Below are 26,178 nucleotides of genomic sequence, written 5' to 3'. Positions count from 1 at the left end.
ACAGAAAGCCGTGCGATGCGACGGGACGAGGGAGAGAGAGACGGCGAAGATCGGACAAGATGGCCTCGAGAAGAACATTTAAAAAGACACAACTAACATTGCTCATTGCTCAGAATGAGCCCCACAAAACGTCATTAAATCCTCTTTATTTCCTCTGGCAGAAGTCTCTTTCTCTGATACAATAACGTCAGCCCTTTAAATTCATGCAGCTCAATCACAAAGGTGGTGAAACACACACACACACACACACACACAGACAGACACACACACACACCAGACCTTCAGGGACAGTAACACAGCTTCACAGCACATCTATCTGTCTTCATGTGCATGCTCGTGCAAACACACAGACAAGAGAGGGTCCATAGATTTTGCAAGAAGAAAATACTGTTGCAGACAGACGCACACACACACACGCACAAATAGACACACATCATAAAGAGCAGCCCGGAGCTGAATCCGGGATTGAATGTGGGCGTAAATAGATAAAACAAAAACAGGGAAAAATGAAAGGGAGAGAGAGAGGAAAAGGAAGGAGGGGGAGGAGGGGGGATATATAGAGAGAGATTGAGGTGTTGTCCTATTGAGTAAATAAGCCTGTCAACACTAAGGCTTTGATGATGGATGTGAAATGTGTGTGTGTGTGTGTGTGTGTGTGTGTGTGTGACGGCGCTTCCTTCAGATCTGCCTTGAGCTCACCCCAAGGGGAGTGCGTTTCTTTTGTGTATAAGTATGCGCATAAAAGGTGCATCCGCATATCACGTGTATGGAGCGTATAGACGGGATGACTGCAGGGTATCAAACCTAAACGGTTCACATCCATATGTTCAGGTTAACGAGAGAGAGAGAGAGAGAGAGAGAGAGAGAGAGAGAGAGAGAGAGAGAGAGAGAGAGAGACACCGCCTCTGTGGAAATGTGAAACTTTTGAAACGCTTTAACCGGTTTCAGATATTCTTTTGCGTGCCAAGCGAACATATTTCAGCATGTGTGCCGTACAGAGATGAGACACACGTTATCTCCGTGTGCATCGGAGAGCAGCTGCACAGCTGGTTAATGCAGGAGTGCAGCAGTGTGCACATGAGGAGTGTGCACATAAGGAGTGTGTCCGAGTGAACGCATGGCGTGAGCCTAACAAGACAACAACTGTCAACTTCAGACGTGTTCTTCAAGCTGTCAGTTCTGCTTCTGTGCCACTCTGACGAGTAGCGTGGTATACACTCTGTGTGTGTGTGTGTGTGGTTGCGTGTGTGTGTCCTCAAATATTCTACAACAGCTCGCAACAAATACAAAGCACAGATAAGTTATTATTCTACAGACATTAAGACGATGTAAGAAACAGAATGAAGCGCTGACAATCTAAATTAAATTAAATACTTTATACACACACACACACACATTGTGTGCTGTGAGACAACGGCGCATTTTTTTTTCCCCAATAACGAAACTAAAGATACGTCTTAAGGGCAAAACTCAAGTGGATCAATCTTTTAAGAGTTTTTTTTTTTTTTCTTTGAAACAATTACGTGAATCGAGGAAATCTTGGAAAACGTACAAACTAAACTTGAGAGGAAATCAAAGACCGAACGACTAAAGTTACACACACACACACAGGTTTGTAGTTCCATGTTGTTTACGTCGGCAGTGTCTTGTTTACCTCTTGCAGACAAGTGGGGGTTTATCTTTATCTCGAGAGTCGCCGCTCCAAAAGCACAAAAGAGGCACTTTTGCACCCCAGGACTCTCCTCACCACTCCACCAAACCCCGTCTTCCAATCTCCAGGATCTCATTTTCACCACACAATGCTTTTGTGCTCGCGCTGGTGCAAAAAAACCCAAACAAACTACAGCTGATCTCCTCCCGCTCTGTTGCACACACACACACACACACACACACACACACAGAGAGAGAGTTATTCGTAAGAATGGCTTTCGCTTCCAACGGAGAAAACTAAATTGGAACGTCTCGCAATCTCCAAAGAAAAACGTGAAGGTGTCGTTGAGGAGATCTCTGCGGGACAAAAAAAGCTTCAGTTGGGAACAAGAGGAATATTCAACGCTCGCCAAGAGCTGCGGCGTTTGTAAGAAATGAAACTCCATCAGAAAGAAATCCGTCTCACACAATAAGCATAATCCCTGAGTTAATGCACACAACGGCTGCCTCGGGACTCATTGAGCGCTCGGATTATGCACATCAGTCTGCACTCGGCGTACTTTGCATTAAAATTTGATTTATTCACCGTCAGAGGACACATGATATGGAACAAAATGGAATTAATTAAAGTCATTAAATTTGGATCGCAGCAGTTTGGAGCAACGCAAAAACAGTTGTTTGTGTTTGTGTACGACAACATCGGCATTCATGCATCTCTGCCACGTTCACACGATCAATGCTACGCTCACTATTTGGCCTTTTTCATCGATATTGTACCGTTTTGTTGCCGATGTTAAAAAGCACAACAAAGTCATTCGAAATAGTTTTTTTTTTTTTTTAAACTTCCATTTGTCAATTTCTACACGATTGGCGCAGTTCTCGTCATGGATACGCTCGTATTTCTGTCTCACGACGGTCTCGTATGTATTGTTGCTGCAACACAACATCTTATGAGGAAACATGACATTAAAGTTGATGTGCATCGGAAGTAAATCGCATTGGATTATTTCAACCCTACTTCCTCAATAATCTGCCAAAAAGGAACACTTTTAAAACTCGATCACAGACCAGTTGATTTGTTGAGAAGGGTCATTTTTTGCAGTGTAATGCACCAAGTCTCTCTCTCTCTCTCTCTCTCTCTGTCTCTCAATCCCTCTCTCCCCACGGTCCCTCATCATCATGTGCTTCCTGTCGGAGGCGGGCAAAAGCAGATTGACTCACACCCGTGTCCAATCAGAGCGGCACATGACGGGACGGGGAAGCAGGAAAGCAGGAATCCAGGATTCTCTCTCTCTCTCTCTCTGCGTCACATTCAGCATCGATTGGCTCAGCCCGAGTCGACCCTCCGACTTCCTCTGACTGAATGTATAATCTGCACACACCGCCTGTCTCACACTCCTTCCTTATGGTCTGCCTCTCAGCAGCGAGTCAGTATCTGCAGCCAGTGGGACATTCTGCATTTACAGTCTTTTTTTTTTTAGCAATTACATGTAGGTCGTTCTCTCTCCCTCACCTCTTCTGTTGTCTCTTTTATTTTTTAGCTCTCCCACGTTACCTCTCTCTCTCTCTCTCTGAGCTGAGAACAAACACAACACCCACACGGCTCACTTATGTCAGTGAAGCAATTGTCTGCAAAAAAGACACTTTGACATCAAGCAGATAACCTCCCAACGCACACTCACACGCACCTCTACTGTCCAAGAGGTGTGTGGGGGGAGGAGGTGTCACTAGCAAAGCAGTTACCATGGCAACGCACAGGTGACTCACCGGCCGGTGATGCAGTTGCCGTGACAACCCGCGGTGTGTAGTGTCGCTACGCGAGCAACCGAGTTAAAAAGGGAAAGAACGTTACCGTGGGCGTTTTGTTGTCGTTGGCCGAACGACTGCAAGAAAACTGATCCGAGGCCGGACGGTCAACCGGAGGGTCGATATCAAAAGGGAGCAAATTAATTAAATTTATAAAGTGATGACATGTCAATGTCGTGTGTGTGTGTGTGTGTCAAATTGGTGCCGATGTGGACAGGACTAACATCCGATTAAAATCACCCGACCTCCACTGAAAGAAATGAATCCATCCAATTCAACAAAGCATCATAAACAACGCGGCTCTCACCCTCACCCACATTTTCCACACCTGTTTTTATTGCTATGCCGCTCGTGTTTAATGTTGAATAAACAATACGCTCGGCACGTCTTCCGCTAAAGTTGTGATCATCACAACAGCGGGATGTTCGTATGGATTCTCGCTCGTGAACATGATCCCACTGGAAGGCACCATATGGTCCACTGTCAAAATCATTTGTTGAAAAAGGGACCATCTGCACAAAAAGAATCCACAAGATGTAATTATGGTAAATGAAAACCAGGGAACTTAACGAACGTGTTAATACAGTTTCTTTAAACAAGAAGTTCTGATACTCTACCAACATTTTTTCCAACAATCATTTAAAATAAATGTTTACTACAAATCAATAAGATACTCAAATGGCTTAAAACCACCCCACAATGCAGAATTAACTTTTTCAGATCTGCCTCATTGTATTAGGAGCTGAAACTGCACTGTGATTTCAAAATAAAAGTGTACTTCCTGCGTGGTCCTACCGTTGCGTGGACAGGCGTTGAGCCTGTAATTGATATCTAGCGAGCAGGGCTTCCGCGTGACCGCGGTGGTCACGGACTCGTAAGGATTGTCCTCGTCCTCCGGCAGGAAAACATCCAGCGACGGAGAGGAGGCGACGATCTCTGCGGAGCGCTTTGAATCCTGGGAGAAGGGGCAGAGGAGGTGAAATGTGTTTTGAAGAAGTTACGAACCACGAGTTTATACTGCATTTAAAAAAAACCAACAACATTGTTTTCGAGTTTGGCAATTTGGCCGTCGCCATCTTGGGTTATTGCAGTGGTTCTCAAACTTTACGTCGTGCCCCACCGCCCCAACGTAAAAACGTTACTTGGGTAACAAATATATTAGCATCAAAACATACAAAGGAACTGACGGCTAACGTTTAAAACGAGGACCGCGGGCCGGATTAAAACATAAGAGCGAGGAAAACATGGCCGGTGCGCTTTTTTTCCTCCAAATAAGAGCAAAAGAAACAAATATTTTGTGCATGTAAACACGTATGTATTGTAACATCATGTTTTGGAATAAAGGAACAGTTTGACATCGTTACATCCCGACTTTCTTTTGTTACGTTACATAACGATCGTAAAGTCAACGCTGATGTTTTGTTTCACGCAGGACACGAACAGCGGTTTCCTGGGTGACAGTCCTGTATTTGTCCTGTATTTGTCATTTCACCACCTTTCAATGAGGATTCACAATACCAACAGTGTTACCTGGCGACTGGGATGCTCATGTCTCTAAATATATTCTTAGCATGCCTCTAAACAAGTTGTTGGCAATCACAAGAAAACAGGTGTAATTTTTGAGTCAATAAAATAGGGATGGTGTAAAATAGTTTGACAGCTTGTGTTGATCACTGCATAGTAATGTTCATCTGCAACATCGCTGTGAAAACAAAATGACTTTCTTTTGAGAGTATTGTGGCAGGAATAAAGCAAATAGCTACCTGCTATGCATGGAAATCAGAGGGGAAAACATGGCAACTATGGCATGATAATATACACTTCAATCAACCAATCAAACTGATTCCGATCTAAAAAGATCAGTTTCAAGTTCCTGTGCGCTAGAAGGTTTGTAGTCTAGAATACATCCTTTTATTTCTCCAACGCTTTTATCCAAAGCGAATTACAATAAGTGCATTCAACCATGTAAGTACAACCCCAAAAAGTGCATTCAACCATTTAAGTACAACCCTAATAAGTGCATTTAACCATGTGTGTACAACCCTAATAAGTGCATTCAACCATTTGTGTACAACCCAAATAAGTGCATTCAACCATGTGTGTACAACCCTAATAAGTGCATTCAACCATGTGTGTACAACCCTAATAAGTGAATTCAACCATGTAAGTACAACCCCAATAAGTGCATTCAACCATGTAAGTACAACCCTAATAAGTGCATTCAACCATGTGGGTACAACCCCAAAAGGTGCATTAGAGATCTCTGGGGGTCACTTACATTTAAACATATTTTAATAAATGGCTGCTATTACATTTGGTTCAACATTGTCGGAGCTACGCTAACAAGTTAGCTGTCAAATGACAACATTGATGCCACTCTCATAATTGATTTGTTGAATGTGAAGCTAGCTGCTTAGCTTCATTTAAGAGGAAACAGCTGGCCTGGATCTGAACCAAATCTGCCTTCCAGCATCTCTAAAGCTAAATAATTAACACTTTATATCTTATTTGTTTAACCCTCTGGAGTTGATGGATGCGCTGGTGCGTTTTTCGTTGATTATGATGGTTATATTCATATCTCCGTGGTAAAACGGTACAGAAATATGAGCCAAGAGCTTGGATGTGACGTTTGTGTCGAGCTCCACCCTTCAACGTAATTTGTAGAATCGTGTGTCCGTCAATATTTTGTGCGAAACTAACCAATGAACACTTCACAAATCACTAAGGACCTCCCACCTCACGCTTCGGAAAAAGAAGACACTTCTACTCAAAAAACGATGTTACGAAATTTGTGTTTAGACATTTATTTACACGCATCTACTATTTTATTCATATATTCCACCACTTTTGAGACCCTGAGGCTTTGGTAAACCAAATTTCATGCCCCAAAATAGTTTGTCCACATGAGTAAAGCTACGTTTTCACAAGAGATTTTATGAATTTTAATAAATCAGACTTAAACTTTTCAACTTTAGGGCCAAATTACGTCTTTACACTGTGCCTAAAGACAATGGTGCTTCATTATATACAGTAGATACCTGCAATTTGTGATTGTATAACATATGGGTATGTATCAAATGCAAGTGCCTTTAAAAGGTGAATTTAAGAAATTATGTAAAATCCAGAAAAAGACCTTAAACTGCAAAAAAATAAGTGTTTGACTTTAAGATTAAGATGAACAATTCATAAAAGAGTGAATTTTATTAGTTTGGAGGAAAGCCAGCCAGATGACTGAGAGTCAGTATTAAGTATTGTATGCTTGTACATGTAGTAATGAATGCACTGTATGAATGTATTGAGTGGATACCGCCATCTTTAATTATAAACTGTACACACGGAATTTACTCTAAACCCTCATTTGCATATTCCGTAAACACGGTGATAAGACTGTGTTCCGGAATATGTGGCCTCAAAGGCACGGAACTACAGCCCTTCATCAAAAGGCACAGCCCAGAACACTCAGTGCCAGTTTCCCTATATATACTCCGGCATTACAGCAACAAGGACTAAAAAGAAGGACTAGAAAGGTCTTCAGCAGTCTTCAGGTGTAATGGGGAAAGTATTAGGAAAGCTCTTCAAAGCTGAGGAAAAGGACGTCGTCCCTGGAGAAGGGAATACTGAAGTAACGCAAGATGGGAAAAGCCCACAGAGGGGGGGAAACATGCAACTGGACCCCAGCCCCTACGAAGATGAGTTGCCGTCCACCTCGGAGGACATTAGTGTTGTTCCTGGACGACTGAAAAGAAAAAGAACGGAAGATGGGGAAAGCCAACAGAGGGAGAAAAGCAGGAGAGTGGACCCCATCCTGGAGCCCATCTTGTTGACATCCAGCTCAGAGGACACTGGTAAGCTACATCCCCATTGTTTTAACTATTATTCTGCTATAAATGATTTAAGAGACATCGAATGATCGTCTTGTGTTGTTGTCCTCGTTCGTGTTGTGAATGTCAGTGAATTCATGTTGTGATGTTTTTTTCCTCTCATCTCTAGAAAGCGGAAACGCACCCGAGGCGGCTCTGAGCGAGAGAAGCGCCAAGAGGAAGGCGGTCGCCGATGACGGACCGGTTCAGAAGAAGAACAGGGTTCTAGACCCGTCAGCCGTGTTTAAGGCCAAGTACCGGCAGCAGAAGAAACTTGGCCAAGGAGGATTTGGATGCGTGTATGCTGGCTATCGCAGAGAGGATAATCTGCCTGTAAGTTTTTTCACATGTTCTTTCACACACATACAGACACACACACACACAGTACGGTCAGGAAGTGTAACCAAAAAGTCTTGTTTGTATCTCCCGTAGGTCGCCATCAAGCATATTACCATAGACGAAGATCTCCTCCTTCACGAAGACGGCGATGGGAACCAGATCCCCATGGAGGTCGCCGTCCTATACAAACTAAGGGCCGAATCAGAGCGGCATTCAGCACACGTTGACCTGCTGGACTGGTACATTGTGGACGAGAAGCTGATCCTGGTGCTGGAGAGGCCGATGCCGGCCGTAGACCTCTCCAACTACATTGAAACCAAAGGAGGCCACTTGAAGGAAAAGGAAGCTAAGGTAAGCTGCTGTAGTCATCTCAGAGTCACAGCCATGAAAACATGTCCAAGCATCCTCTCTGATCCCTCAACTCTCTCTTTTTTTGTCTTTCAGGTTATAATTAAGCAGTTGGTGAGTGTAGCCATTGACCTGCAGGAGAAACACATTTTCCACCGGGACATCAAGCCGGAAAATCTCCTTATTGAGACCTGCATGAAGGCGCCGCGAGTTCGCGTCATCGACTTCGGCCTGAGCTGCTTCGGCGGAGAAGACGACGCCTATGACACCTTTTATGGTAAGAAGTCCAGTTTTACTCCTGCTCTTTATTAACTTTACCCATCGGTGACTCTTCCTCCTCCTCACTGTCTTTTTTTTATTATGTCTGTATATTTTAGGTACTCACGTCCCCCCAGAGTGGTCCAGTCGGGAGGAGTACAAAGCGGGACCCTCGACAGTATACCAGATCGGAGTGGTCCTGTTCTTCATGAGACACAAGGCGGCATTTACACCGGAGATGACCTTTCTGGAGCTGAATGAGACCAGTTGGCTTTCCACAAGTAAGAAAAACATAAAAAACCCAAAAATCTGTTCATTTGATTTCGCGTTGCGATGGATCACAGGACCTAAACCTTTCTTCTCCTTTCGCTACAGATGGCAAAGATTTCTTTGAGGCGTGCATTCATGCGGACCCGGATATTCGTTTCACCCTGGACCAGCTGAAGCATCACCCGTGGCTGATATAGTATCACACACACACACACACACGCATGTCTTCATTCACATTTAAACCGTTAAGCCCTCTATTCACGCACAATTCAAGGTGAAGACATTAATCAGCACGTCGCACCGCGATCTTCTCCTCGATGATATAAATATGGGCAGACTGCGGCCAGGAGCCTCGGCGCTGCCCCAAACCGAAAAGAGAAAAATTATCCCATAATAACGGCGGGCATCAAATAATCTCTCCACTATAAAAAGGGCTGGTCCCGTCATTTCCAGTCAAGATGACTGAAAAGATCTGATCAATATATACCTTTAAAGCTTTTATAACTACGGTCTTTTGATTTGACCAAAATTATAAACTGATCTGATCAAGAACATAGAAACGTTTTAAGAACAATAGGTCCTCAATACCAATACCACAAATACGATACTGGTATATTTGAATTAAGCGCCGATACAAAAAATATGCAAAATCGTATCCTTTTTTAACGTACGGGTACCGCGGTACCATTGTAGTATCGATACACCGTGCAAACATTGCAGCAGTAGATGTCGCAGGCCGACATTCAAGCTAACAGGCAAAAACTTGTACGGTAATAAACGTTTTAAGAACAATAGGTCCTCAATACCAATACCACAAATTAGATAGTGGTTTATATTAATTAAGCATCGATACAAAATCGTATCGTTTTATAACGTACGGGTACCGCGGTACCATTTTAGTATTTTTACACCGTGCAAACATTGCAGCGGTAGATGTCGCAGGCCGACATTCAAGCTAACAGGCAAAAACTCGTACGGTAATAATAATAAACGCTTTAAGAACAATAGGTCCTCAATACCAATACCACAACTACGATACTGGTATATTTGAATTAAGCATCGATACAAAATCGTATCGTTTTATAACGTACGGGTACCGCGGTACCATTTTAGTATCGATACACCGTGCAAAACATTGCAGCGGTAGATGTCGCAGGTCGACATTCAAGCTAACAGGCAAAAACTTGTACGGCAATAATAATAATAAACGCTTTAAGAACAATAGGTCCTCAATACCAATACCACAAATTAGATAGTGGTATATTTTAATTAAGCATCGATACAAAAAATATGCAAACTTGTATCGTTTTTAACGTACGGGTACCGCGGTACCATTTTAGTATCGATACACCGTGCAAACATTGCAGCGGTAGATGTCGCAGGCCGACATTCAAGCTAACAGGCAAAAACTTGTACGGCAATAATAATAATAATAATAATAATAATAAACGCTTTAAGAACAATAGGTCCTCAATACCAATACCACAAATACGATACTGGTATATTTGAATTAAGCATCGATACAAAATCGTATCGTTTTATAACGTACGGGTACCGCGGTACCATTTTAGTATTTTTACACCGTGCAAACATTGCAGCGGTAGATGTCGCAGGCCGACATTCAAGCTAAAAGGCAAAAACTCGTACGGTAATAATAATAAACGTTTTAAGAACAATAGGTCCTCAATACCAATACCACAAATACGATACTGGTATATTTGAATTAAGCGCCGATACAAAAAATATGCAAAATCGTATCCTTTTTTAACGTACGGGTACCGCGGTACCATTGTAGTATCGATACACCGTGCAAACATTGCAGCAGTAGATGTCGCAGGCCGACATTCAAGCTAACAGGCAAAAACTTGTACGGTAATAAAAGTTTTAAGAACAATAGGTCCTCAATACCAATACCACAAATTAGATAGTGGTTTATATTAATTAAGCATCGATACAAAATCGTATCGTTTTATAACGTACGGGTACCGCGGTACCATTTTAGTATTTTTACACCGTGCAAACATTGCAGCGGTAGATGTCGCAGGCCGACATTCAAGCTAACAGGCAAAAACTTGCACGGTAATAATAATAATAAACGCTTTAAGAACAATAGGTCCTCAATACCAATACCACAAATTAGATACTGGTATATATTAATTAAGCATCGATACAAAAAAATATGCAAAATCGTATCCTTTTTAACATACGGGTACCGCGGTACCATTTTAGTATCGATACACCGTGCAAAACATTGCAGCGGTAGATGTCGCAGGCCAACATTCAAGCTAACAGGCAAAAACTCGTACGGTAATAATAATAATAAACGCTTTAAGAACAATAGGTCCTCAATACCAATACCACAAATTAGATACTGGTATATGTATCTATAATATTAATACATAATATTCCGTCAGTCGGGAGGAGCACCTATGGATTGCGATGGATCACAGGACCTAAACCTTTCTTCTCCTTTCGCTACAGATTGATCCGGGTTGCATGCACGCGGACCCGGATCAGCGTTTTACCCTGGAGCAGCTGAGGAATCACCCGTGGCTGAGATAGTATCACACTACACACACACACACACGTCTTAATTTACATTTAAACATAAACTACACTATAGACAGATAGATGGTTTAATTTGACTCACATTACTGTATATTATTCATGTTCTAATTGTCAATTGTCTATTTTTTTCAGATCCAGGCACAGGCCCATCCGTCCGAGGAGAGGGGATCTCTCTTTGAATTGCCTCTTCCGAGATTTCTTCCCATTTTGGGGAGTTTTTTTCTCGTTTTCGTAGAGAGCTCGGGATGGGTCAGGAGCTGCTGCTGCTGCTGCTTTGAAAATAATAAAATAATTTTTTTTAAATGTATCTTTTCTTTTGAAATGTTTTACTTTATTACGAGTTTTAATACTCTGTTAATCTTGCACATGTTGAAACGTGTCAATAAATCTGGAACGTCGGTATCAAAAAGTCACAAGTCAAAAATTGCTGGTGAGCCCAGAGCCACATTTAAGTACAACCCAAATAAGTGCATTCAACCATGTAAGTACAACCCTAATAAGTGCATTCAACCATGTGTGTACAACCCTAATAAGTGCATTCAACCATGTATGTACAACCCTAATAAGTGCATTCAACCATGTAAGTACAACCCTAATAAGTGCATTCAACCATGTGGGTACAACCCCAAAAGGTGCATTAGAGATCTCTGGGGGTCGCTTACATTTAAACATATTTTAATAAATGGCTGCTATTACATTTGGTTCAACATTGTCGGAGCTACGCTAACAAGTTAGCTGTCAAATGACAACATTGATGCCACTCTCATAATTGATTTGTTGAATGTGAAGCTAGCTGCTTAGCTTCATTTAAGAGGAAACAGCTGGCCTGGATCTGAACCAAATCTGCCTTCCAGCACCTCTAAAGCTAAATAATTAACACTTTATATCTTATTTGTTTAACCCTCTGGAGTTGATGGATGCGCTGGTGCGTTTTTCGTTGATTATGATGGTTATATTCATATCTCCGTGGTAAAACGGTACAGAAATATGAGCCAAGAGCTTGGATGTGACGTTTGTGTCGAGCTCCACCCTTCAACGTAATTTGTAGAATCGTGTGTCCGTCAATATTTTGTGCGAAACTAACCAATGAACACTTCACAAATCACTAAGGACCTCCCACCTCACGCTTCGGAAAAAGAAGACACTTCTACTCAAAAAAACGATGTTACGAAATTTGGGTTTAGACATTTATTTACACGCATCTACTATTTTATTCATATATTCCACCACTTTTGAGACCCTGAGGCTTTGGTAAACCAAATTTCATGCCCCAAAATAGTTTGTCCACATGAGTAAAGCTACGTTTTCACAAGAGATTTTAAGAATTTTAATAAATCAGACTTAAACTTTTCAACTTTAGGGCCAAATTACGTCTTTACACTGTGCCTAAAGACAATGGTGCTTCATTATATACAGTAGATACCTGCAATTTGTGATTGTATAACATATGGGTATGTATCAAATGCAAGTGCCTATAAAAGGTGAATTTAAGAAATTATGTAAAATTCAGAAAAAGACCTTAAACTGCAAAAAAATAAGTGTTTGACTTTAAGATTAAGATGAACAATTCATAAAAGAGTGAATTTTATTAGTTTGGAGGAAAGCCAGCCAGATGACTGAGAGTCAGTATTAAGTATTGTATGCTTGTACATGTAGTAATGAATGCACTGTATGAATGTATTGAGTGGATACCGCCATCTTTAATTATAAACTGTACACACGGAATTTACTCTAAACCCTCATTTGCATATTCCGTAAACACGGTGATAAGACTGTGTTCCGGAATATGTGGCCTCAAAGGCACGGAACTACAGCCCTTCATCAAAAGGCACAGCCCAGAACACTCAGTGCCAGTTTCCCTATATATACTCCGGCATTACAGCAACAAGGACTAAAAAGAAGGACTAGAAAGGTCTTCAGCAGTCTTCAGGTGTAATGGGGAAAGTATTAGGAAAGCTCTTCAAAGCTGAGGAAAAGGACGTCGTCCCTGGAGAAGGGAATACTGAAATAACGCAAGATGGGAAAAGCCCACAGAGGGGGGGAAACATGCAACTGGACCCCAGCCCCTACGAAGATGAGTTGCCGTCCACCTCGGAGGACATTAGTGTTGTTCCTGGACGACTGAAAAGAAAAAGAACGGAAGATGGGGAAAGCCAACAGAGGGAGAAAAGCAGGAGAGTGGACCCCATCCTGGAGCCCATCTTGTTGACATCCAGCTCAGAGGACACTGGTAAGCTACATCCCCATTGTTTTAACTATTATTCTGCTATAAATGATTTAAGAGACATCGAATGATCGTCTTGTGTTGTTGTCCTCGTTCGTGTTGTGAATGTCAGTGAATTCATGTTGTGATGTTTTTTTCCTCTCATCTCTAGAAAGCGGAAACGCACCCGAGGCGGCTCTGAGCGAGAGAAGCGCTAAGAGGAAGGCGGTCGCCGATGACGGACCGGTTCAGAAGAAGAACAGGGTTCTAGACCCGTCAGCCGTGTTTAAGGCCAAGTACCGGCAGCAGAAGAAACTTGGCCAAGGAGGATTTGGATGCGTGTATGCTGGCTATCGCAGAGAGGATAATCTGCCTGTAAGTTTTTTCACATGTTCTTTCACACACATACAGACACACACACACACAGTACGGTCAGGAAGTGTAACCAAAAAGTCTTGTTTGTATCTCCCGTAGGTCGCCATCAAGCATATTACCATAGACGAAGATCTCCTCCTTCACGAAGACGGCGATGGGAACCAGATCCCCATGGAGGTCGCCGTCCTATACAAACTAAGGGCCGAATCAGAGCGGCATTCAGCACACGTTGACCTGCTGGACTGGTACATTGTGGACGAGAAGCTGATCCTGGTGCTGGAGAGGCCGATGCCGGCCGTAGACCTCTCCAACTACATTGAAACCAAAGGAGGCCACTTGAAGGAAAAGGAAGCTAAGGTAAGCTGCTGTAGTCATCTCAGAGTCACAGCCATGAAAACATGTCCAAGCATCCTCTCTGATCCCTCAACTCTCTCTTTTTTTGTCTTTCAGGTTATAATTAAGCAGTTGGTGAGTGTAGCCATTGACCTGCAGGAGAAACACATTTTCCACCGGGACATCAAGCCGGAAAATCTCCTTATTGAGACCTGCATGAAGGCGCCGCGAGTTCGCGTCATCGACTTCGGCCTGAGCTGCTTCGGCGGAGAAGACGACGCCTATGACACCTTTTATGGTAAGAAGTCCAGTTTTACTCCTGCTCTTTATTAACTTTACCCATCGGTGACTCTTCCTCCTCCTCACTGTCTTTTTTTATTATGTCTGTATATTTTAGGTACTCACGTCCCCCCAGAGTGGTCCAGTCGGGAGGAGTACAAAGCGGGACCCTCGACAGTATACCAGATCGGAGTGGTCCTGTTCTTCATGAGACACAAGGCGGCATTTACACCGGAGATGACCTTTCTGGAGCTGAATGAGACCAGTTGGCTTTCCACAAGTAAGAAAAACATAAAAACCCCAAAAATCTGTTCATTTGATTTCGCGTTGCGATGGATCACAGGACCTAAACCTTTCTTCTCCTTTCGCTACAGATGGCAAAGATTTCTTTGAGGCGTGCATTCATGCGGACCCGGATATTCGTTTCACCCTGGACCAGCTGAAGCATCACCCGTGGCTGATATAGTATCACACACACACACACACACACGCATGTCTTCATTCACATTTAAACCGTTAAGCCCTCTATTTACGCACAATTCAAGGTGAAGACATTAATCAGCACGTCGCTGATATAAATATGGGCAGACTGCGGCCAGGAGCCTCGGCGCTGCCCCAAACCGAAAAGAGAAAAATTATCCCATAATAACGGCGGGCATCAAATAATCTCTCCACTATAAAAAAGGGCTGGTCCCGTCATTTCCAGTCAAGATGACTGAAAAGATCTGATCAATATATACCTTTAAAGCTTTTATAACTACGGTCTTTTGATTTGACCAAAATTATAAACTGATCTGATCAAGAACATAGAAACGTTTTAAGAACAATAGGTCCTCAATACCAATACCACAAATTAGATACTGGTATATTTTAATTAAGCATCGATACAATAAATATGCAAAATCGTATCGTTTTATAACATACGGGTACCGCGGTACCATTTTAGTATCGATACACCGTGCAAAACATTGCAGCGGTAGATGTCGCAGGCCGACATTCAAGCTAACCAGCAAAAACTTGTACGGTAATAATAATAATAATAAACGCTTTAAGAACAATAGGTCCTCAATACCAATACCACAACTACGATACTGGTATATTTGAATTAAGCATCGATACAAAAAATATGCAAAATCGTATCGTTTTTAACATACGGGTAACGCGGTACCATTTTAGTATCGATACACCGTGCAAAACATTGCAGCAGTAGATGTCGCAGGCCGACATTCAAGCTAACAGGCAAAAACTCGTACGGTAATAATAATAAACGTTTTAAGAACAATAGGTCCTCAATACCAATACCACAAATTAGATACTGGTATATTTTAATTAAGCATCGATACAAAAAATATGCAAACTCGTATCGTTATTTAACGTACGGGTACCGCGGTACCATTTTAGTATCGATACACCGTACAAACATTGCAGAGGTAGATGTCGCAGGCCGACATTCAAGCTAACAGGCAAAAACTCGTACGGTAATAATGATAATAATAATAAACGCTTTAAGAACAATAGGTCCTCAATACCAATACCACAAATACGATACTGGTATATATTAATTAAGCATCGATACAAAATCGTATCGTTTTATAACGTACGGGTACCGCGGTACCATTTTAGTATCGATACACCGTGCAAAACATTGCAGCGGTAGATGTCGCAGGTCGACATTCAAGCTAACAGGCAAAAACTTGTACGGCAATAATAATAATAATAAACGCTTTAAGAACAATAGGTCCTCAATACCAATACCACAAATTAGATAGTGGTATATTTTAATTAAGCATCGATACAAAAAATATGCAAACTTGTATCGTTTTTAACGTACGGGTACCGTGGTACCATTTTAGTATCGATACACCGTGCAAACATTGCAGCGGTAGATGTCGCAGGCCGACATTCAAGCTAACAGGCAAAAACTTGTACGGCAATAATAATAATAATAATAATAATAATAAACGCTTTAAGAACAATAGGTCCTCAATACCAATACCACAAATACGATACTGGTATATTTGAATTAAGCATCGATACAAAAAATATGCAAAATCGTATCGTTTTTTTAATATACGGTTACCGCGGTACCATTGTAGTATCGATACACCGTGCAAACATTGCAGCAGTAGATGTCGCAGGCCGACATTCAAGCTAACAGGCAAAAACTTGTACGGTAATAAACGTTTTAAGAACAATAGGTCCTCAATACCAATACCACAAATTAGATACTGGTATATTTTAATTAAGCATCGATACAAAAAATATGCAAACTCGTATCGTTTTTTTAATATACGGGTACCGCGGTACCATTTTAGTATCGATACACCGTGCAAAACATTGCAGCGGTAGATGTCGCAGGCCGACATTCAAGCTAACAGGCAAAAACTCGTACGGTAATAAAAGTTTTAAGAACAATAGGTCCCCAATACCAATACCACAAATTAGATAGTGGTATACTTTAATTAAGCATCGATAAAAAAAATATGCAAACTTGTATCGTTTTTAACGTACGGGTACCGCGGTACCATTTTAGTATCGATACACCGTGCAAAACATTGCAGCGGTAGATGTCGCAGGCCAACATTCAAGCTAACAGGCAAAAACTTGTACGGTAATAATAATAATAAACGCTTTAAGAACAATAGGTCCTCAATACCAATACCACAAATTAGATACTGGTATATATTAATTAAGCATCGATACAAAATCGTATCGTTTTATAACGTACGGGTACCGCGGTACCATTTTAGTATCGATACACCGTGCAAAACATTGCAGCGGTAGATGTCGCAGGCCAACATTCAAGCTAACAGGCAAAAACTCGTACGGTAATAATAATAATAAACGCTTTAAGAACAATAGGTCCTCAATACCAATACCACAAATTAGATACTGGTATATGTATCTATAATATTAATACATAATATTCCGTCAGTCGGGAGGAGCACCTATGGATTGCGATGGATCACAGGACCTAAACCTTTCTTCTCCTTTCGCTACAGATTGATCCGGGTTGCATGCACGCGGACCCGGATCAGCGTTTTACCCTGGAGCAGCTGAGGAATCACCCGTGGCTGAGATAGTATCACACTACACACACACACACACGTCTTAATTTACATTTAAACATAAACTACACTATAGACAGATAGATGGTTTAATTTGACTCACATTACTGTATATTATTCATGTTCTAATTGTCAATTGTCTATTTTTTTCAGATCCAGGCACAGGCCCATCCGTCCGAGGAGAGGGGATCTCTCTTTGAATTGCCTCTTCCGAGATTTCTTCCCATTTTGGGGAGTTTTTTTCTCGTTTTCGTAGAGAGCTCGGGATGGGTCAGGAGCTGCTGCTGCTGCTGCTTTGAAAATAATAAAATAATTTTTTTTAAATGTATCTTTTCTTTTGAAATGTTTTACTTTATTACGAGTTTTAATACTCTGTTAATCTTGCACATGTTGAAACGTGTCAATAAATCTGGAACGTCGGTATCAAAAAGTCAAAAGTCAAAAATTGCTGGTGAGCCCAGAGCCACAGCTGTATTCTCAGTAGAGATATTTCCAGATATTTCTTAGAAATTGTACCACATGGACTTCATCAAAATGTTAAATTCATATCAAGCCATTTTTCTGCTGACAGGATAAGTTGTTGCTGCATAAAATAACAAAAGAAACGGTCACGTTAGACCAGCAGATAAAAAACAGTCACCAGAAGTGACACGAGAGGGCGGAGCCAAACATGGCGATAAATAAAAGACATTTTTAAAGGCCACCAAAATATTACAAATTAACTTTCATGAACTGAACACACGTGATGTCGACGTGATGTCGAGTGTATAGATGTATAGATGTGTGATGTTCGATGCGGTCTTTTCAAATGAGCGGACACGAGTGTCAGTCCAGGGTCAAAGGTCGGTTTGGTTCACCTTCGCCTGAGAATCCTCTGAAGAAAAATGTGTGAAAAGACAAAGTGTGAATCTTTCTTTCTTCTCTTCATTCCTGGAGAGTTTTAGAGTCGAATGTTTTAACGGTTCCTTCAGGACCTTCGGGGGGGGTTTCATTCCCAGTGATCAATGAGGTTTCTCAAAAAAGGAAAGAAATAGCGTCATCTGCTGTAAAACTGATTGACTGGCATAGATTAGGATCACAGGCTACTTTTTATGTGGATTTGTGATGGAAAATCACAGATTTAAGAGCTTAATGTGGCAAATGTGCCATAAAATGTCGACAAAAAAAACTGCAACAAAGTTTTATAGTCTAGAAACCTTAAAATATGAGATATGATGGCTTAAACTAAAGTTGTTTTTTATCTCCCGAAACGGATGAAAGGGGACCGTTGTTAGAATCTATCCTTTGCCAGTGCAACAGCTTCAGGGTCTCGTCACATGGTGGAAATAAATAAAAAGACCAAAAACAACCGCTGAGCATTCTGTCAAGCACAACAACAACAACAACAACAAACATCCTCATAAACCGGTTGTTAAACTCTCTTTCATGTCTCTCTCTTAAAAGGGCAAAAACAAACAGAATTTATTATAAATATTATCTTAAAAAAAGAGAGAAATTCAGGCCTCCATCCATATCATGATACAGCTAGGTAAGGTAATAGGAAGGATGCTCTTGATTAACTTTTCTTAATTAAATAATTAATTAATTAATTAGGTGTCTGGCAAATGCCGAAATTGCAATGTGCACGCTAGATGAAATACTAAATATAAAAACGGAATTGCAGTATTCACAGAAAAATAACTCTTTATTTAGTGGTGATAAAATGTTTTCTTCAGGACCTTTATATAACAACCGTGTTCTCTTTGGCTGTTTAGGGAGATTGCATTTTGTTGCCGCATCGGAGAGAGAGAGAGAGAGAGAGAGAGCGCTGGGAACCAAAAGGTCCCTTATCTCTGAGGCAGATGTGTACCCAGAAAGAATGAAAAAACACAAGTGAGAGATGTGAAGCCGGGGAAAAGGTCGCGGGGGGGGAGGGGGGGGGGGCCGAGCGTCATTTAAGCCAAAAGAGACAAAAACATTTTCTTTCCAGCGACACAGCCGCTGGATGTCCGTCCGCCACACTCCATCACCATATCTGAAGTGTCACTCGGGCAACCTCCCCCCCCCCCCTGGTTATGTATCCTCCCCTAATGGGGTCAGCGGTACACTTTTGGTTGTGGGTGTCTCTCTCAACCCTCTTTGACTCTTTACTTTTCGCCCTCTCTCTCTCTCTCTCTCTCTCTCTCTCCCAGCCTCGTTCACTCGTTCAACAGCCGTTATTCTTCCTGTCATCATCTGCTACTACATTACCCAGACTGCACCGGGCCATCAATCACACGCCCGGGCGGACTCCAAAAAATGGGATTTAATCATCCCGGCTGACAGAGCAATCTGTACCCTGATGATTTCTCTCACTCACACTCTGAGAGACTTATTTCACATTGCACTTTATTAAAAAGGCCTACAAACTATTACACCACCCTATTTTTTTAAAATCTCCATCAGCACTCAATTAGACTGCAATTACCAGCTAATGGAGACCCGGCCACCAGTCGGTCCTTTATGCCCACGCTCTGCAGGTGGCCGTGCCCGTTAGCGGATACTGATTTGAAGTGACAGCCCGGTTTGGCTGCTGCCAGTTCACCGCTCCGGCAGAATAAAACCCATCCTGACGGCTCACACTCGAGGTGCAATTAATCACCGTCGTAGTCATTTTTGAGCGCCGAGCCAAATTGCGATTTCTGGGCAAAAGCCTTCGAGAAAGTGAGCCGCATCTCATACGGTGTGTTTACTGTACGAGCACTTATACGGAGCCTTGTTTCGCTTGGCTTTCTGTAGCATCCAGATGTATTAAAAAAGCTACAGTATGTAGACCAGAAGCTGAGTAAACCCAGGTTTACTAATCAGCCTTCTAGATAGTGCATGATGTACTTCAGTTAAAGTGAGGAACAATGTGGGTTGTGTTAAATATTGATCCACGAAACATGTCTTTTTACTCTTTTGATTTTTTAGCCAATAACACAAAACATTTTTTTTTTTTTTTTAAAAGCTGTCGACATCCATCACAAACTAATCCCGCTCGCAGACCTCGTAGTAAAAATGAATTTAAATAGTAGTAAGAAATAGTCAATGAAAACATTCATTATATATTATACAATCATCCTTTCCTCACAGTATTGATGGGAAACATACTGGGATGAAGGGTTGCCATGACAGCCGCAGCATCACCGTATTCAACACAATTATAAATCTGAGCAAGACCGAAAACCAACCATTTGTTCGTCAGAGTAAAAAAAGTTTTGAAGTGAGATTAAAATAAAATCAAAAACGTGAGACAAAGGAAGCCGTTGTCTTCGGGAACAGGAAGTGACAAGATCGCTGGTCTTAATATGACGAAAAGAGAGCCGCGAGGGTCTCGTTTGTTCACGGTAATTACCGAAACGCCACCATGAATTAGCAATGAAATACGGAAGTTTTTTTTTTTTTTTTTTCTTTCAAGCGCCACAGGTGGAAGAGCAGCAGCAGCATTAATGAAGACGAAGCGTTGAGACGGAGGGAGGAACAAAAGATGAAGAGAGGAGAGCGATGAGCTCCAACTGGATGGAGAGACGAGGAATCCCCCCCCACCCCCACCACCATGTGTTCCCCTCTATGTCTTTCATCTCTCATTGGTCTTCTTGCTTTACATCTCCAGCAGGAGGAAGTGCACACAGGTAGCTCAAAAGGGATCCGACTCAACACTCACTTGTGGAGTTTGTGTCAGCGGATCGAGAGGGAAGAAGGAAAAATGGGTAAAGAAGTGGGAGTGCAGTGAGGATATCCTCACTCACACACACACACACACACACACACACACACACACACACACACACACACACACACACACACACACACACACACACACACACACACACACACACACACACACACACACACACACACACACACACACACACACACACACACACACACACACACACACACACACACACACACACACACACACACACACACAAGAAAAGACACAGACGTGAAGAGTCATGTGCAGGCAGCATGTTTCGATTTTCTCAGACGCGGCAAGAAAAGAAACGGCACAAATATCCAGTTGAGCGGCGAGCTTAAAGATTTCACTCGATCTGGGAGGAAAATCCCTCACCCTCAAGTCCACGGTGAAGCCCGGGGGGTGTGGGGAGCGCGGGGGGGGGGGATTAATCCGTCGGCGTGGCAACAGGTTTAGCTACCTGATATTTCGGCGTCTCTCACCTCTTCTTCCCGCTCAGTCCTCCTCGAGGGGGGTTTCAGACGGATTTTAAAGCTTTCACGGCGTTTCCGATGCGAGCGGCGGGGGTCCTTCTCCGACAAACCAACACACTCGGTCCCTCGTTCACTTCCCTCCCTCCCTCCCTTCCTCCCCCCTCACTGCCGGCCTCTCTCTATCTTTCGGGGCAGAGATAGGACACAGAGGAACTTGTGTCTGAGCCCGACAGGAAGAGAGCACACAAACAGAGGCCTCCTCCGGCCGCTAATTAGCAACTCGTATGCAGCTCCCGTCCGACTGCGGAGGCCAGATTAAACGCTCCACCGTGTGTGTGTGTGTGTGTGCGTGTGCGTGCACTTGTGTAACGGCGCCTGCGTGCGACCAAAAGATTGTACGCGATGCGGCATGTGATCATATCGGTGTAATCACGCAGTCTGGTGTTGACGTGCGTGATCCCGCGAGCGCCTATGTGCGTATTTTAGTGTGTGCGTTTTCTCTGCGAATGCATTATTGACATATTATATACAGTGTGTGCGTGTGTGTACGTGCAAATAGTATGCGTGCGGTTGCTGTGGTCCGAGGAGCTTCCACCGTCCTCATTGTGACTCTCTCGGTCTCCGTTTAACCCCGTACTGTCACAGCCCATCCCGTTGCCTCATGCGCCGAGTTCATAAGCCATCAGATATGAATAGAGGCTATAATTCGCTGGCATTTCCTCACAGAGGCGATTTGATTAGAGAGAGAGAAACGGGGAGGGGTGGACACCAGAGAGGACAATGGACCCTCAGAGGCCCTCGGGGGGGGGGGGGAGAGAGAACGCAGCACTGGAGAGACGCACTGGATGGAAAGCAGAGATGGGGAACATTAAGAAAGATCGCAGCAATCAAAAAATGAAATGGGCTCAAGCGGATACTCGTTCTTTCCGAGGGTGAGATGAGCAGATAAATACTAATCCCACGGCGGTGTTAACTAGCCAACTAGAAGCGCCTGATACTTTTGTGTGTGTGTGTGTGTGTGTGTCATCAGGCACAGCGGCGCTAGTTAACTGCTAACCTGCTGATGATGTTCAGCAGGTCACATGTTTAGCATGGTTAGCATCTTAGTTCAAAACCTGAGAACCTCACTGTGATGACAAGACTTCAGGAAGTTGTGCATTAAAGGTAATAGTTCGAACTGTAATATATATATATATATATATATGTTTTAGAAACAATATGCATCTTTTTGCAACTCGAGAGGTGTTGGTAGGTGTAAGCTGTTTCGCCTTAGCTGCTTGCATGAAAGCCAATAAGTGCATTTCCAGGAAGGTTGAAAAAGAAGCGATGGAAAAGGTTAGTGGCGGAGAAAATCAGATGAGATGGGAGAGAGAGAGGCGTAGAGAGCCGGTTGTCGGTGTTCCTGGGAATCGAGAAGAGATGGAAGCGAGGGGTGAAACAGAAAGAGAGAGAGAGAGAGAGAGAGAGGTGCACGTTGGGGATTGCCTGGCAGAATTGGATTCCCCTCTACGGCCGGCCCACAGCTGGCTGGGCCACCTTAAGGACGCCCGCAATCACCACCACCAACAGAGCGAGAGGCCGAAAAACCCTTTCACTCGCTTTCACGGCCAGCCCGACCACTTGGCAGGAAGTTTCAGGTGTTTGATGCTGCAGCGACACACCGGCTGTGAGCATCACTTTGATGTTCTCCATCCAGCCGTAAAGGGGCGGATTGATGCAATACTTTGGGGCGAAAAGGCCCGAGGTTAAAACATGGCGAGACTATATTTTCTCTCCAATACGCACTCTTTTTCTGCCTGTCGTAAAAACATACCCACCCCCATTTCACTTGGATTCATATCAAGCACTAAAAGATGAATCTGTGTATTCATGCCACAGTATCCAAAATGATACATTAAAAAAGATGCAGAATGGATTTTTTGCACCCCAGATTTTTGTTAAATTGACTTATTTCTATTAAACTGAATATATACAGTTATAATACTTCTTGTTTATCACTTTTACGGGTACTCTGTGGTCCTATATCTCACTGGCGATAAAAGGAATTGTTTCCGAGGCTTAACGCTCCCTTCAGATCAGCAGCCTCCTCGAACACGTACAGCCCCGGTTTTAAAAAGGGCTTTTGTTTCACAGAAAATATGTGACATTTGTGAAGAAAAAAAAAGAAAAAAAACCTCTCGTCTTTGTGGAAACGTTTCGTTCGAACGGTGCTCGAGTGGTTGAGCATAAATGTTGGAATAAAGAAATAAAAGAGTGGAAGCGATGAAAGAAAAATGACGGTCAGGAAGAGGCGAGCGGAGCGGAGTTGTGACACCTCTCACTATCCACATTCACCCTCCTTAAGAAACCACTTCAACACTACAGGAGCATGAAAAACAGGAGAATATAAAAAGGTACGTGGCATTAAAGTGCGGCTTTAACAACCCGTGACTTTTATATTCATTCACACCGGCTGAAGTGTCCACAAGTTAAAGGAATAGTTTGACAGCTCGGTAAAAAAGCACAACTTCTGTCAATTAAAGATGGCGCCATAGCCGTTAGCTTAGCATAAAGACTGTTAGAGTTGCGTAAGTTGGCTTCGTTGGCTCTCGTGATGCATCTTGGGGTTGCGTGTCTTGCCCAAGGGCACATCGACACCAGGGTAATGCTGGAGTAGAACCAGAGAGCTGGTCTTTTCTTTCTTTTAAGCTCCTGAATGCGTCTCTTCCTCCAATCTTTTCTCCCTTTTCCTGTTTACCTCAAGGACAACAAGATATCTGAACTCCAGCAGGATGTCAGACTTCACACACACACACACACTAAAGGGCAGGATATCTGTGTGTACCTAATCTATTTCAGTAAAAAAATATGTGTGACAGCAGCTATCGGTGTGTGTGTGTGTGTGTGTGTGTGTGTGTGTGTGTGTGTGCGTGCGTGTGTGTGTGTGTGTGTGTGTGTGTGCGTGCGTGCGTGTGTGTTGAAGGTTAGGTTGACAGGTAGACAGTATATAGCTGCAGAGTGCATAACGCCATTAACAAGAACTAAGTGTCCCGACGGCCTCACAGAGAGAGAGAGAGAGAGATTGGGAAATAAAGATAATAAAGAGAAGGAGAAAGAATTAAACCACATTTTTATGTTTTCTTTTCCGTTGTAATTTGTGTAATTCTAAATTGAATAATATAATTAAAATCCTCATGACAAGAAAAATCCTCGATTAAAAATTAACTTTTTCCGTGTCTCCTCGACTCACGTGTACATTTCAACTCATCATACAGACTTCAACCGGAAGGGAACCGGCTAATCGGCTTTAAATATATTAGGCAAGTTAATATTAAATAATAATTCTAAATCTCATTCAAATTGTTCATTAGAGAACGTTTGATCCCAAACCGTGTGTGTGTGCGTCCCTGCGCCTGATATCGTATGCATTTATGCGTTGCCTAGCAACTCTGCCGTCCTCTCTTAAATCAGAATTTTGTTGTTGTTGTTGTCGCCTTTATTTATTATATCTTTCTCCCTTTTTTTTTTTTTTGTCCCCTTGTCTTTATCCTGCTTTCAAGGTGGAGGTCTGAACTTCTTGGGTTTCCTCCTCACACACACACACACACACACACACACACACACACACACACACAGAGGTGACTCTTGAAGATGTGGCGGTGGGAGGAAACCTGTGGCTGGCAACAAAAAGTGGGGAAGCTGGTCCTTATGCAGACACGTATGCCGGCGCACACACACACACATACACACACACACACACACTAATGACATGCCGTATCCATTAGGAACAGAGTGCACTCTTTCTGTTTATCTGGATAATCTAATGCTCGCCCGACAGGTGTACACACCAACACTGAAGCACTAATTAGCACATTCACTTATCCTGTGCGTGCACCTGCTCAGACATGTGCACGTTTTTTTTAAACACACACACACACACACACACACACACACACACACACACACTTTGGTGTCTATTAGATGATTGAATGATGCGGGCAGTATTTCCATCCTGACGCTTACGTCGTTCAAATGTTGTTTAAATTGTTTTAACGGAGTTAATTTAAACTTCACATTTAAATAGGATTGTAACGGATTCAGAATACTTTCACTACCTAATGTTCCTCTTTCTGAAGCGATTCGATCCACCTGTGCTCTCTTTAAAACCACCCGACTTCTTTGCGTTCTCCATCATTTATTTAGTTTGTGTTCCTGTGAGACTTCTTGAAAGGATTAGTTTAAGTCACACAGTCACAGATCGCCAGGTTAAATGAGGAGGTTAAAAATATTCTAATAAACATCCAACGCTTCACCTGATCTTTTCTTTACCGTAGAAGAAGAAGAAGAAAAAACAAACAACTCCTTGAAACTAAAAGTTTTTATATAAAACTTTAAACAAAAAAAAAAGTGTTTTCTGGATGACTTGTTCTTTGACTGACAAGCCTTGAGTGACAGCCGGACAGCAGCGCTCAGACAGCCGATACAAAGGTTAACACACTTCCGCTGGTACATGAAGTGAAAGATGGAGGAGCCGGGGAGAGAGAGAAAGGGATGAGAGAAAAGAAGAAGAATTGGGACGATAAGAGGAAAACTTTTTATTCATCCTCAGGAGGAGGAAACACAGGCTGCTCTCTTTACGGTAACTCTGTTTACTCATCATGACACCGGG

General features: G+C 42.6%; 1 protein-coding gene across 1 annotated transcript in view; it reads right to left on the bottom strand.

The window, feature by feature from the left end:
- The window catches only part of anks1b (ankyrin repeat and sterile alpha motif domain containing 1B), a 156,004-nt gene that overhangs the window by 62,382 nt on the left and 67,444 nt on the right, over positions 1 to 26,178 (bottom strand). Inside the window, exon 11 of the mRNA XM_034526551.1 lies at positions 4,252 to 4,411. Coding sequence (XP_034382442.1) covers positions 4,252 to 4,411 — 160 coding nt within the window. The remainder of the gene's footprint in view (positions 1 to 4,251; positions 4,412 to 26,178) is intronic.

The sequence above is a fragment of the Cyclopterus lumpus genome, chromosome 23 (genome assembly GCF_009769545.1).
Source record: "Cyclopterus lumpus isolate fCycLum1 chromosome 23, fCycLum1.pri, whole genome shotgun sequence".
Classification (NCBI taxonomy): Eukaryota; Metazoa; Chordata; class Actinopteri; order Perciformes; family Cyclopteridae; genus Cyclopterus; species Cyclopterus lumpus.
This window is presented reverse-complemented; position numbering and strand designations above follow the sequence as displayed.